Source organism: Artibeus jamaicensis, unplaced genomic scaffold, assembly GCF_021234435.1.
Source record: "Artibeus jamaicensis isolate MK-2021 breed Jamaican fruit bat unplaced genomic scaffold, CSHL_Jam_final contig_1404, whole genome shotgun sequence".
Classification (NCBI taxonomy): Eukaryota; Metazoa; Chordata; class Mammalia; order Chiroptera; family Phyllostomidae; genus Artibeus; species Artibeus jamaicensis.
Window position 1 is genome coordinate 289,780 of NW_026521279.1, and position 15,095 is coordinate 304,874.

General features: G+C 35.5%; 1 protein-coding gene and 1 pseudogene across 1 annotated transcript in view; one reads left to right on the forward strand and one right to left on the reverse strand.

Moving 5' to 3' along the window:
- The window catches only part of ACTR3 (actin related protein 3), a 58,432-nt gene that overhangs the window by 12,886 nt on the left and 30,451 nt on the right, over positions 1-15,095 (reverse strand). The window contains exons 3-6 of the mRNA XM_037144069.2: positions 14,691-14,815; positions 8,934-9,044; positions 5,504-5,599; positions 3,990-4,097 (exon numbers count right to left, since the gene is read on the reverse strand). Coding sequence (XP_036999964.1) covers positions 3,990-4,097; positions 5,504-5,599; positions 8,934-9,044; positions 14,691-14,815 — 440 coding nt within the window. The remainder of the gene's footprint in view (positions 1-3,989; positions 4,098-5,503; positions 5,600-8,933; positions 9,045-14,690; positions 14,816-15,095) is intronic.
- LOC119048447 (A disintegrin and metalloproteinase with thrombospondin motifs 12-like) lies at positions 569-1,095 on the forward strand (annotated as a pseudogene).

The following is a 15,095-nucleotide window of genomic DNA, read 5'->3' on the forward strand; positions in this document are numbered from 1 at the left end:
AGGACTCCTGTGAGATGGGGAGTTTCTCCCACTGCCATAATGCCCATAAGTTTTTTTAAACCAAAGGTTTTGATGCTTTTGATTTCCCCACACTGGAACCTTGGGTTGCACAGTTTGTCTCACTCCCCAGTTGCTCCTCCTGGCTTATCTGTATATGAATGCGAGAAGTCCTGCCCATCAGCACCCCCTCACCACTCCCCACTGGATTGCCAGCCACCACCTTGCCAGTGTCCTTGCTAAGCTGCTGTCTCCGCTCCCTCCTAACACTCTGGATGAATGTTCTTTAACTGCTTTGTTGTTGGACTTCCATGTAGTTGTGATTTTCTGGCAGTTCTGGTTGTTTTTTTTATTTTTAAATGGGTTGCTATCCTTCTTTTGGTTGTGCAGTGAAGTGAAGTGTTTCTACCTATGCCTCCATCTTGGCCAGAACTAAAAAACTTTAAAAATACTTAAAGGAGGCCACCACTCTGCCCTACTCCTAGACCATGTACCCCAGCATCTCCCCACTTGGCTACAGGTGAGGACTCAGTGTCTAGTTGAGAGCTAAAACCTGGTGACTTTTCTTCTCCCCAACAATGTGCCCAGTGCCCAGGTGAGCTGGCTTGCAAACTTCTAGGTGGTGGCTCAGCTCCTGACCCTTGGGGGCCTGTGCTATGGCAGACGCCCACAGCCCGGCCAGGTGCACTTCCTAGACAGGAGGCAAGAGCATTTCATCAAGGCCCTGCCAGAATATCACATGGTGGCACCCATCCAAGTAAATGCCCATGGTCATTTTCTGTCATACGGCTTGTACCATCCCTTCCACAGCATCAGGAGGAAAAAGGTTATGGATGGCCCAGAGGACCAGGTGTACTATAGATTTTGGCATGAGGAGAAGGATCTGTTTTTCAACTTGATGGTCAATGAGGGATTTTTTTCCAAGAGCTACACTGTGAAGAGAAGGCATGGCAGCCTCTCCCATGTTAAGATGGCGGCTTCCTCCAGGCCCCCCTGCCACCTGCCGTTCTGCAGCACGGCACCAGAGTGGGAACTGCTGCCCCCACTTCCTGCCATGGACTGATCATTTCTGCCACAGGTCACAAATGGCAGTGTTGACAATCACCTGGACCCTGAGTCTGAAACCCACAGACTAGGCTGCGATGCTCAGAAGGTGGGGTGTTGTCTTGATACCAGTCACCCTTCAGGGATCCTGTGTCCTTGTGTTACCATTCTGGGCAGGACCCTCCCTGGGTGTCAGGAGGTACTTGAGAGGACCTGTCCACTTCTAGCTTTTGCAGGGGCCTTGGCCATGAGGCAGAGCTGTCAGGACTATCTCATCTCTGTTGCCTGGAGTTTTCCTCTTGGGGAGCAATTCGTTTGCCATGACAATATATTTTGTTTCCTATAGTAGTAACAGTGCAAAGTAGCCAGAATAAAAAAGGAGGTAATGAAGGGGTCAGCTTCACCTACACCCATCATAAAAAAAAAATAACTATACATTTAAAGGAGCCCAAACATCAAGGACCTAACAATGTGAATATATAGTACCCAATCAAAAATTTTAAGAAAGAAACAAGGAAAATACAACCCCTGACCAGGAGAAAAATCAATCAATAGATAAACAGAAATGTTGTCGAAGATATAGAATTAGTAGACAAGGACATTAAAACACCTAATATACTCCACATGATCAAGAAGATCAATGGAAACATGAGAGAGAAACGGAAGCTACAAAAACACCCAAACAGAACTTCTAAGGACAAAAATAAATGATCTGATATTAAAAATACATTAAATGTAATTACAGCAGATTAAACAATAAGTAAAACAGAGAACTTGAAAACAGAAACAGAAACTATCCAAAATAGTACAGGGAAAAAAACGGTTAGAAAAAATGAATCAGTTAACTATGTGATAAGGAAGTAAACAAGGGACAGAGCAGATATGTGAATAGTGAACAAAAACTTTCCAGATACGATGAAAACCACACACCCATAGATCCAAGTAGCTCAATTAAGAAGAAATGAAGTAAACATTTAGGTACCATCCTAATCAAATGGCTGACATCTAGTGAACTCAGAATATGTAAAGAGATAATCTGAGAGCAGCCAGACAAGACATTACTTTCAAAGGAATGAACACTGGAATCACAGCAGACAGTTTCAGAAACTAAGTCAGAAGACACTAGAGTTACATCTTTAAAATGCAGCGAAGAAGAAAACTGTCAACCTAAAATTCTACACCATATAAAATAATCTGTCAAAAATAAAGGCAAAGAATAAAAAAAGATTTTTTCAACAGATGTAAGGAAGTTGAAAGAATTCAGTCAGTAGATCAGCATTATAAAAAAACATTAAAAGCCATCATTCAGACAGAATGAAATGATGCTAGATGAAAATACAGACATTCATGAAGGAATAAAGAATACTAAAAATTTTATGTAAATATAAAAGAATTCTATGTGTTTTTCAAAATCTCTTCTGAAGACAACTTTTTGTTCTGAGCTGATTTGTGACCTATCCCTCCCAAAATTCTTATACTGAAGTGCTAGTCCCTAATATCGGAATGTGACTGCATTTGGAGATAAGGGCATTTGAAGAGGTAATTAAGTTAAAATGAGGTAATTAGAGTGGGCTCTAATCTGAGACTGGGACACAAACACAAGGTTTATAAATCAAAGAGAGAAGTTTTAGGGAGTCAACCCTTCCAAGAACTTGACCTCAAACCTTTTAGTTTCAATATCTGTGAAAAAATTAATTTTCTATTGTTTAAGCTTCTCAGTCTGTGGTACTCTGTTGTGGCTGCCCTAGCAAAACTAACATACTATTTATAATGAAACAAATTAATATGAACTGTTGAGTAATAACATGTAGAAGTAAACAAGTGATGATGACAATATAGACTAGAAGAGTTATGAATGTTAGAATATTATTTTGAGTTAGACTATGGTAAATTAAAGATGTTTACTATTTATAAGCCCTAGAGCAACAATCCCAAGAAACTAGCAAATGACATTTAAAAAAATGACAGCATAGCTAACAAGTCAATAAAGAAGATAAAATAGAACTATTAAAATAATCCATTATTTCACCCTGATTGATGTAGCTCAGTGGATTGAGCATGGGCCTGGGAACCAAAGGGTCACTGGTTCCATTCCCAGTCAGGGCACATGCCTAGGTTGTGGGCCAGGTCCGCAGTAGGGGGCACGAGAGGCAACCACACATTCATGTGTCTCTCCCTTTCTCCCTCCCTCCCCCATCTCTAAAAATAAATAAAATCTTTAAAAGTAAAAAATTCATTATTTCAAAAGAAAGCAAGAAAATAATAATCAGTACAAATCTGAGCAGTCATTCTGAATCTATGAGGCACAATAAAAGTTAATATGTCATTAAGATTAGAAGCACAGAGGCCTTGGCAGAAAAATGCTAACTCGGATAACAGCCCAATTCGATGCATTTTTCTTAATATCCTTTACTAAAATTCAAATCATAAAGCACAATGTTATCTTATGTTTTTTATTCAAAAAAAAAAAAAACAGTTCCATAAAAGTCATTAATGGTCATATGCTCATAAGTGTCATTTAGTTAATGTACACATCAGTGTGAAATTGTTAATTAAGGATGAGAAAGACTATCAACTGGCTAACAGACACAAACACATATCAAACTGGAAAACAGAAGTCCATGTTTAAGAAAACAGGGCAGAGTATTTCCATTCCAGATACTCCAATTCATCAGTTTCTAATTATGAATTAGAAACTATTTCTAATAATTTCCTAATTATTTTCTAGCAGCAGTGCAAAACTGTAACAAAAGAAATATTTTAGAATTTGTTTATAAAACTTTTAACAATACTTTAAGCAAAATACAGCTACAGCTGAACAAATGGCCAAAAACAGCAATTTTTAAAGTGTACTATTTAAAGTTTTTAGAAAGTGGTACTAATTCATACTTTAACTTTTCCAAATGTGTTATCTGATGTCTTGTTCAGTAATTTTAAAATATCCTTACCACAGGAATGACATGAGTGACACCGTCTCCACTGTCTATTACTGTACCGGTTAATGTCCGTTCTCCTACTTGTCTAGAGGTCCAGGATGCAGCTAAGGCAAGAACGGCCTTGAATAAAAAGAAATAATACAGGTAAAAAGTAAAAACAAAGCGAGTTAAAAAATATTTTACTCAAGTACATTATTCAACTTTAAATGTAGTGTGTCTGGAAAGAAAATAAGCAAAATTAACACTATGCAATCAAATTTTTTACATCCTACATTTTATTACGACAAACTACAGGCTTATGTTTGCTTTTATAGACATATTTATAAACTCTATATTTTAGTGAAGGCCATTTTGCTCTTAAAGCCAAGGCTAACATGAAATTGTAAATTACTAAGATTGCCAAAACTTAAACTATGTTTCTATGGGATAGCCTGTTACAAACAACGAAGTACTAGATGCACACAACCAACTACCCAATCATATGACTTATTCAATACACAGATAGCCACAAACAAGTATCATTATTAAAAAATTATCTCCAAATTTTCTAAGTAACATGTATTTAGGGATATATATCTATTTACCCACAGAAAAGCCCTGGTACACTTCTAAATACTATGATTTAATTAAGAAACAAAGTTGATAACATTTTTCTGTGAAGAACTGTGGCACGGGCAATAAAATGTAATTCTTCTAAAAAGGCGTTTGCAAATTAAGAAATTAACACAGCTAGTTCATTTTAAAAAATCTAAATTTCATGCAATCTAAGCCTCAAACAAAATATATGACTAATAATTTTTTAAAAAGCTAAAATGGATTTTATCTACTTGCAATATTAATACCTGAAAGGGACCTAGAAAGATGTCCAGGCCAACCTCCAATTCTAACACAGGAATATACCACAATCATTGTCGGCTAACAGAACTATGTAATAGTTTATATACTCATTAAACATTTATGAGGTATCGTAATTCCTATGGGTTTAAAGAAAATAAGAGGTGAGTTCCAATACTGAGGGTGCAACAGAAGCTGAAGATTATATACAAACTAAGTGCAATAGACTATTACAAGGATTTATGATATACAGGATACAAAGAGGCACAAAGCACAGGTGGTCAAATATGCCTAACAATAAATCAGTGAAAATAGACTATTAAAAAAGGACACAACAAATGTTGTAAGGATAAATAAATGCATATAAAGTTTTTGACATGAAGTAAATAATAAATATTAGTTCCCTTTTTTCCTGTTCTATAAAACACCTTGAATTAATCAAACACCATTAACTTTAACACTTCTCGTTGATGAGATAACTCAATTTCCTACAATATGATTTCTAAATTATCGATTCAAGAAAGAATTATAATTTGCTTTGAGGTTACTTTATACACACACATATACACGTAAGTATAAAAAAATGTGTGTGTATATGTGTATATATATTTACATATATTTTTAAAAAGTGAATTATTAAGCCAGATTAAAATTTAAAAGTCAAGCATATCTTAATTTCTGAACTTGCTTACCTGCACAGCAATGTACAAGCCTGGAACATTGAAGGACTCAAACATTATTTCAGCAGTATATTCCCTGTTTTCTGGAGTATTCAGAGGAGGTTCAGTCTAATAAATTGAATGACATTTTAAGTAAACAATATAAGATTATTTTTATAACTTTATAATTTTAAATTAAAATTTTTATTTCAAACACTGTGTTTAAAAGGCATTAAACTTAGAAATAAAGACAGACACATAGACCAAAGAAAAATACAGAGAGTTCAAACAAATTTATACATGAGAAAATAATGTAGTTATTCACATAAAAAAAGAAACTATTACTATCTCACAACGGTCATAAGAACTAAACATTGAGAAAAAAAAGGAGGAAAAGAGGGAGGAGACCCAGTCAAATCACCTTGTAAACATAGTAATTACAGACCTTCAGGCAAACTTATCAATGGTATTTGCTAGTGGAAGCATCCTTATCTATGCAATGTGTATAGCAGGATGTACCTGGTCTGTCTACAATTATAGTAAATAAGCCCAGATTTCACAAATTTATGGTACAGCTTCCTGGAAAATGTTAATGAAGTTACATTACTGTTAAGTGAGTATAAAATGAAGATGTTTACAAAGTTCTCTTCAGTTTAAGTTATGGGGCTGCATAAATCACTTAGGATTAAGTATGAGGAAAAAAGGACCTAGGAAACAGCACCGGCAATCCTGAACTTCATGATATGCCTATGCCTCATGATCATTTAATTCATTTAAATTACTAAAGTTTGAAATTGGGTAAAACCTCTTATTCTTATGAGTCTGATGACAACTCAATCCTTTTTGTTATCACAAGTATCTAAACTTGAAAAGCAAAACTTTTACATTTAATGGAGAATTATCTTCTCAAACTTGCAGTCACTGATTCTTTTGAGAAGAAAATGACAAAAATTATAATGTTTGAATTCATTACATATTAAATCTTTTTTCAATTTTAAAAGACACTATAGACAAAGTTTTCAAAAAAAAGGAGTAGACTTTTTCTATATGTAAAACCTGTAATAGCTACACTGCCTGGTTTGAACTTAATTTAAGAGAGTTTTAGAACCATACTCAACAGTATAAAGATATTTAGCAATACACACAAAATTAAGCAAACTAAAAAGCCAAGACAAGTAAATTATAAACTCCAAGACAAACAGAAGTAGCATGTAAAATATAGTCAGAGACTTCATAAGAAAAACATACAAATAGCTAGTAAGTACATTAAAAAGTACTCAATGTCATTAATTATCAGGAATATGCAAATTAAAAGCAAAATGAGAAATCTTACCCACTAAAACGGCTAAAACTAGAAAGACTGACATACCAAATGCTGAACAGAATATACAGCAAACAAATCGCTAACTGTTGGTAGGTGTGCAAAAAGGTCCAACCCCTTAGAAAAAATTCTGGAAGTCTATAAAACCTATTACTCACCTACCCTATGACAAAGCAATTCCATATCTAGGTATTTACACATAAGAAATGAAATCACAAACCCACAAAAAATTCTATATAAGAATGTTCACAATAGCCAAAATATTCTTAATAGTCAAAAACTGGAAACAGCACAAGTGATCATCAACAGAAAATACATCAGTAAGGCATATTCATATCACAGAATTCAACCCAGCAACAAAAAGCAACACACTACTGGTACCCTCAACAACATGGATAACTCTCAAGATTATAATGACTGAAGTTTTATGAAAGAGCACATCATGTATGATTTCATTTTATGAATCTCAAATGTAAGCATGAATCTATGCTGAAAAAATCAGAGCATCAGTTGCCTCTACAGCATGGGAGCAGTGATTAACCAGAAAAAGACATGAGAAAATAATGTTCCAGATCTCTGTAAAAGTTTAGGTTACACAGATGTATACATATGTCAAAATCAGGGGATGGGCAAACTACATCATGCATCTTGTACGCCAAATTCAGCCCAATCTCATTTTCATAAATACGATTTTACTGCAATACAGCCATACCCATTCATTTCAGTATTGTCTGTGGCTACTTTCCTGCTCACAACAGCAGAACTGAGTAGCTGCAACAGAGACTCTATGGCTTACAAAGCCAAAAATATTTGCTCTCTGTTCCTTTAGAGAAAGTTTGCCAACTCCTGTCTACTCAAAACCCACAGAATGGCAGGGTTAAAATGTTTACATTTTACAGCATGTATATTCTATATAAAACAAAAAATGTACACAAATAATGAATTCTAGTTGATGGTAATGCTAAACTATTTAGGGGTGAAACGACTCCATCTGAGACTCATTTTGAAGTGATTAAAAAAATAAGATGGAATAATGAATGGATAACCCAATAGATGTCATAATCAATTATAGTAAAATTAATTGTTGAGCCTAGGTAGTGAGTATATGGCTATTCATTGTAAAGTTCTTTCAACTTTATGTTTATGGTCCAGCCATAAACAATACAGGCATACCTTTTAGTGCACTGCATTTTATTGCACTTTAGATATTGTATTGTGGTTTTTTAATAAATTAAGACTTCAACCAACAAGAAGATTATTACTCATTTTACTGCACTGGTCTGGAACCGAACCTGCTATATTCCAAAGTATGCCTGTATTCACAAATCACTATAACAAAATGTAAAACATTGATTTAACCAAATCTATGATATATCTATGATATTTAACCAATATCTAACCAATATCTATCTAAATATCTAATTTAACCAATATCTATGATATTTAACCAAAATCTATGATATAACTATACTGAGAGGAGAGGGAGAAGAAACAGATTTTATGTTAAGAGAGGGGAAATAAAAGAAAAACAAAATATCATCATTTTCACTAGGTAGTAAAGAGTGTCTGATATTTACAAAACAAAAATAGAAAAAACATTGTTTAATGTTTGCCTCTGGGGAATACAAATCAAGGGTTGGGAGAGGTAAAAAAGGAGAGAGCTAATTTTTTTGTGTTTTAAATCCCATATGATTTGATTTTTCTAAGCTATGAGCATGCACTACCTTGGTAAAGGAAGAAAAAGATTTAAAAATGAAGTTGATTATATTTTTGTTATGAAGAATTACAAATAAAATAATCAGACTAGCAATAAAAAAGGGAAGTAGATTATCAGACTTTTTTCTGAATCTTATTATTCCTATCGAAAAGATCACATATTCATTATCAAAAGATAATTAATGTTTAAGGCACTTGTTTAGGCACTCATTCAGTGCATAAACTTTGGTGCTTCAACATTTTACTGGTCTAATGGAACCTAGAACTGGAGGGTCATAAAGATGATAGAGCTTTCTAACAAAGTCTGTTAGACATATGACAATTTAATAAGCAATAACATATGCCCTGATGAAAATAGAGATGTGATGAGAACATTTTCATTTAGTTTCTTCAAGTTTCTTCAGTGAAATTACAGTATGTACTTACCAAGAGAAAATAATGGTCTTCAGGTTCTGCCCTTAAATATTTAAAGATCACTTGTTCCATAAACCTTTCCATCAAATCCCAATCTTCAACTATACCATGGCGAATTGGCCACTATAAAACAAAAATAAAACACAAATATTATTAACATCAAAATAAATAAAACTACCAAAAAATAAAAACCCAAGGAATACTGCATCATTAGTAGATATTTGATGAGGACAGCATTTCTTAGTTGTGATAACCAAACTACAGATCATTCTTAAAAGGTGAATATATAAATATTTACAAATAAAATTATTCCTACAACATATTTTCAGATGGCTCACTGTATTTTCAAAATATATAATGGAAACATGTCAAAATGTTAAAAATTGTAACTTTAAATGAAAGGTCATTACACTAGTCTTTGTGGACTTGCTTCTGAGCTCCAAAGGCCAACTATTTGTCTAAAAATTTATCAGATGTCTCTCAGATACCTAAAACACAACTTGGGAAAAACTAAACTTGTCCTCTCCTCCTTTTACCATGCCCCAGTCAAAGGTATTTCTCCGTAAATCTCAATCTGAAATGAAGAGCAAGGAAACTATTCAAGAGCTGGGAATTATCCTTAATTATAACATAAAAATTACCACCAATATTTTGTTAATCATTCCATTACTCCATGAATATCCACTTTTTTATTCTTGGCAAAAAAAAATTTATTTGTACACACATCTAATCAGACTTCTAGATTGAACTATCATTTTTCAAGTACCCTCAAAACAAATATAGAAAGTAGAGAATCATGTTAAATGACACAAGAATGCAATTATCAAAATACAGAATATGAAACATTTAACAAGAAAAATAAGCAAAATTTTAAAGACAAGAAGAAATAATATACACAAAGAAAAGAACCTATAGATCAAGAGACAGAAGAAACATCAACCAAATCCAATGAGTAGATGTTCAAGATTAATCAAGATTCAAACAGATTAACTAACTTTTGGGTTAATTTGAGCACTGCATAGATTTCAGATAATATTAAGAAACTGCATGCTGTATTTAGGTGTGATATATTTAAAATACATTTATGTTTTTGAAAGTCCTTATCTTTAAATGATAAAGTATGTGTCGGTAAAATAATATCTCGGAATTTACTTTGAAATAATTGGGGGGGAAGATGGGTAGAGAGAATCAGATAAAACAAAGTTGGTTATAGGTAATAATTTCCGAAACTCTGTAGGGTACCTGAAGGTTCATTATATTCCTTTCTGTACTTTCATGTATAAATTTTCCCATGATAAAATTTTTACCATTTTTAAATCATTTTCATTTTTCAATTACTTATGTACATTATTAGTTTCAGGTGTATACCCCAGTGATTAGACATTATTAAGTTACTAAGTGACCATCTTGATAAATCTCACAGCCACTGGATACCAAACAGTTATTAGAAAATTACTATTTCCTATACTATATTTTATATTCCCATGACTATTCAGTAATAGCCAATTTGTAATTAATCCCCTTCACCTTTTTCACTCATATCCCCAACACCCCTCCTATCTGGCCACCATCAAAATGTTCTCTGAGTCTGTTTTTTTGTTTGTGCTTGCTCATTTATTTTTTAGACTCAATTCTTGATATGTATTTATTGCCATTTCATTGTTCTATCTTTTTTTTTCCTTCTTTAAAGAAGATCCTTTCGCATTTCATGCAACACTGGTTTGATGGTGATTAACTCTCCCTTTGGCTTTTTCTTGTCTGGGAAGCTCTTTATCTGTCCTTTTATTCTGAATGATAAGCTTTGCTGGGTAAAGTAATCTAGGTTATAGGTCCTTGCTTTTCATCACTTCGACTATTTCTTGCCAATCTCTTCTGGCCTGCAAAATTTCTGTTGAGAAATCAGCTGACAGTCTTATAGGAGCTCCCTGGTTAATAACTAACTGCTTTTCTATTGTTTATTTAAAGATTCTTTATTCTGTGGCATTTTAATTATGATGTGTCTTATTATGGGCCTCTTTGGGTTCATCTTGTTTGGAACTCTTTGTGCTTCCTGCACATGCATGTCTATTCTCTTCACCAGGTTAGGAAAGTTTTCTGTCAATATTTTTTTTTTCTCTTAGGTTTTCAATTCCTTGTTCCCTCTCTTCTCCTTCTGGCATCCCCATGATGTGAATGTTAGTATGTGTGAGGTTGTCCCAGAGGCCTCTTAACACCATCCTCATTTTTTTGGACTCTCTTCTTTTTGCTATTCTGGTTAGGGTTTTGGGGTTTTTTGGGGGGATGTTTTTGCCCCCTTATATTCTAAATCACTGAGTTGTTTCTCAGCTTCATCTACTCTACTGTTGCTATCCTGTAAATTAGTCTTCACTTCAATTAGTTATCCTTCATTTCTGTCTAGTCCTTTTTTATGCTGTTGAAGTTCTCACTGAGTTCATAGAGCATCCCCATAACCAGTGTTTTGAGCTCTGCATCTAGTAAATTGTTTGTCTCCATTTTGCTTAGTTCTTTTTCTGGAGTTTTGTTCTGTTATTTTATTTGATGCATGTTTCTTTGTCTCCATGTTTTTGGCCGCCTTCTTGTGTTTGTTTACATTTATTAGGTAGAGCTGCTATGTCTCTCAGGATTGGCAGAGTGGCCTAACATAGTTAAGTGTTCTGTGGAGTCCAGTGGAATAGCTTCCCGATCACCCAAGCTGGTTAACTTGGTGCACCACACCCTGTGTGGCCTGAGTACATCCTCCTGCTGTAGTTAGCCTTGATTGTGTTTGGCATATCAATGGGAGGGATTTACCCCCAGGCTGATCAGCTGCAAAGACGGGCTGCAACCACCATCCATCATGGAGGATCAGCTGGGAAGGGGTCCACCAGAGAGCAGGATTTACTTCAGCCTGGCTCTAATGCCCACTGAGTCTACTCCTTAAGAGTATCACTTGTGAGGTGGTTGGGTAGTGATGCTCTGACATGGTCTGAAGCTGTCCACTAGAAGCACTGGCTCTGGGGCCTCTCTGGAGGTGCAGGCCAAGGTCAGTTGCCACAAGTGTTCTACCCAGGGCTGCCCGACATGAGCTACAAAGTGATCTACAGAGGACTGTTACTTGGTGCTGAGCTTGGAAGTACCCAGGTGAGGCCAAACTATGAATCAGGGCCAGCTGCTTCTATTGCCAGGCCTGGAGCCACTTAGCAAAAGGTATGAAGCACACTGGGGCCAAATCCTACTTTTTTGAGAGATTTTTTAAAAATGTGAAGCATAAGCCAGGACAGGCCACTCATATGGAAAAGCCACTACCTTGGGTGGGCCTGAACTTCAATGGAGCAGGGTCTCAGGGAATCACTAGGACAAGACAAACAGAGTAAGACAGGTTTAATGAAGCCTCAAATATGGTGCTTACTACCTACAGGCTCTGTGGTCAGAGGGCTCTTCAAAGGAACAATGACCTCTGCCAGCACTTCTTTCTTGGAAAAGGCTGCCCCCATCATGCCCCGACTCTTGCCCTAATGACAGATAATTCAGTTCTTCCCCTTATGTGCCTGGTACCTTTCATGCTTCTGCCCCAGCACTGGAGCACAGAGGGAGTGAGTCTAAATACAACCTTGTACAGGCCCTTGAAGTGGAATTGCCTGAGCCTCCGAAGCCCTCTAGCTCCTTCATTCTCAATCCCCACTAGTTTTTACGGGCAGAAGTTATGGGGACTTCTCTTCCTGGCACTCAACCCCAGGGTGGGGGGGGCCTGGTGTGGGGCTGAATTCCTCACTTTTCAGGGAGAATCTCTGCAGCTGTGATGTTCCTCATGCAAGTGGGACAAGGCATTCTGCACCTCCATCCCTCCTATTAGTCTGGATGTGTCTTTTTTTATTTCCTCAGCTATAGGACTTTCACTCAAGCAGATTTCAGATAGTTCTGAATGATGGTTGTTCTGTAGTTCAGTTGTAATTCTGATGTGGTTGTGGGAGGAGGCAGGTAACAGGTTTACCGATGCTACCATCTTGACTGAAAAGTCCCCATAATGAAAGTTAAAAGTTTAGTCCTGGCTGGTGTGGCTCTGCGAATTGGGTGCAGGTCCGCAAACCAAAAAATCGCCCATTCAATTCCTGGTGGGGCACATGCTGGGGTTGTAGACTGGTTCCCCACTTAGGGACATGTGAGAGGCAAGAGATCAACATACCTCTTGCTCATCAAGGTTTCTTTCCTGCTCTCTCCCTCCCTTCCCTTTCTCTAAAAATAAACAAAATCTTAAAAAAAAAATTCAGTTACATGTTTGTGTGCATACACACAATTTCTGTTTGTCTTTATCCCCAGTGCCATCACTGTAGTCCACTAAGTCCTTACCTTAGCTATTACAATAGTCTGGTCTTCCCAGAATGATGCTGTGTCCCCAAATAATAAAAACAGCCAACATACTGAGTTTTCATTATTTTCAAACACCATAATGATTGCTTTGTATGTATTATCTCATTAAGCATCCCAACATTCCTACACTAAGAATATCTCCATTTTATAGATGAAGAAACAAAAACCTAGAAAGTTTAAGTTACTAAATGAAATCACAAGCTAGAAAGTAGCACAGCCAGAATTCTAGCCAAAGGAGAGACTTCAATATTTGTGTTTTGAATCAGTATTTTTAAACCCATTAATGTCGCCAACAGGACAACACAGCCAAACACCACTTTGAACTATCTTATCTTGGCCTATCTATCCAGCCTCCTCACATGTTTCCACCTCATTCTCTATGCTTCGAGCACATCGGTCGTTCATTTCCAGGTTCCCTCATACTTTAAAGCCTTCCTTAATACTGGAGTCTCTGCCTAGAATAACTGCCTACACAATTCACCTAACTCGTATTTTATCATTCAAGCCGCAGCTTAAAAGACTCTTCCAAGACTTTCCTCAGTCCACAAATACAAACTAGGTTAGCGGCCCATGATATATATTCCCAGAGTACGCTGTACTTTACTTTTTGTAACACCCTTCACATTTGTAATTATTTCTTCAGTGTATTCCTTTTCACCACATTGAAACAGCCTCAACATCAGGGAAGCTGTTTTTTAATTTACCAATATCTTCTCAGCACTTAGCTAAGGTTTTTCCACATGGCAGTTGTTCACCAATGAATGTAGTGAAGAAATGAAGTACAAAGGAGAAAATTTGAACAAAGTCAATGTTCAAAAATAATAAATGTCAGAACAGTGTTTACCTTTTGGAATAGGTAGGAGGAGTGGCTAAGCGTGGGCATCTGGGTTACTAGATTTATTCTATATCCTGACCTTTTATGATTAGAGTCATAAAAAATTTTAATTGTATAATTAAGATTTACCTAGTTTACTATACATAAATTATACCTCAATAAAAAAGAAGCGGGGGAAAGAGGGTAAGAAAGGGTAAAAGAAATAAAAGGGTAAAGAGAGTCATTTCCAAATGTTATAAACTTCAAAAATGAGAGAAATGGTATGGTTTTGAATACTAGTGAGAGGGAATGTCTCTAAATGTGGCAATATTGAGGTCAGAGAAAGCTAATTACACTGATGGTTCTGAGATCTAGTGAATATGGGAAAGTAAATAGTTCTGCTCACTTGAACAGGCTTAAATTTTCCTCTTGGAAAAAAAATAAAGCTAAGTTGGGAGGGGCTACAAGGAAAGAAGAAATTTTTACTGTAAAGAAGTTGAGAGTATTAGGCCTACAATTTGAGCGAAATTTTAAATGGCACAATCATTAAACAAGCTAATTTTTTGAAAGTGTATATATTATTTCTTTTTACAAATCATAAAATATACCTTTGTTGCATATGTAGGCTTTTCTATTGCTTCATCACCAATGAAGAAGTCTAGGTCATCAACACCTTTCATCACCCTCCTCTGAGCTTGATCACCCACTTTTGCTGACTCTTTAATAGCAATACCTTTAAAATAAAATTTTTTATACATGTCAAAAATTTTATTATTTTCAGGTAAAATAAATTTATAACTTATTCTTCCTCCATTATAAAGTGCTATTAAACAAAACATGATCTAGCATATTGAAATTATCAAACTAAAACACAAAGGTCATAAGAAATCAATGACAAAATTCATTTAACACAATGAAATCTCAACCTTAAAGACCCTAAGGCTCAAATGTTAAAAGCCAAAAAAAGAAGCACTACCCTGGGAATGTATAAGTTATATTTTTAAAAATGATGT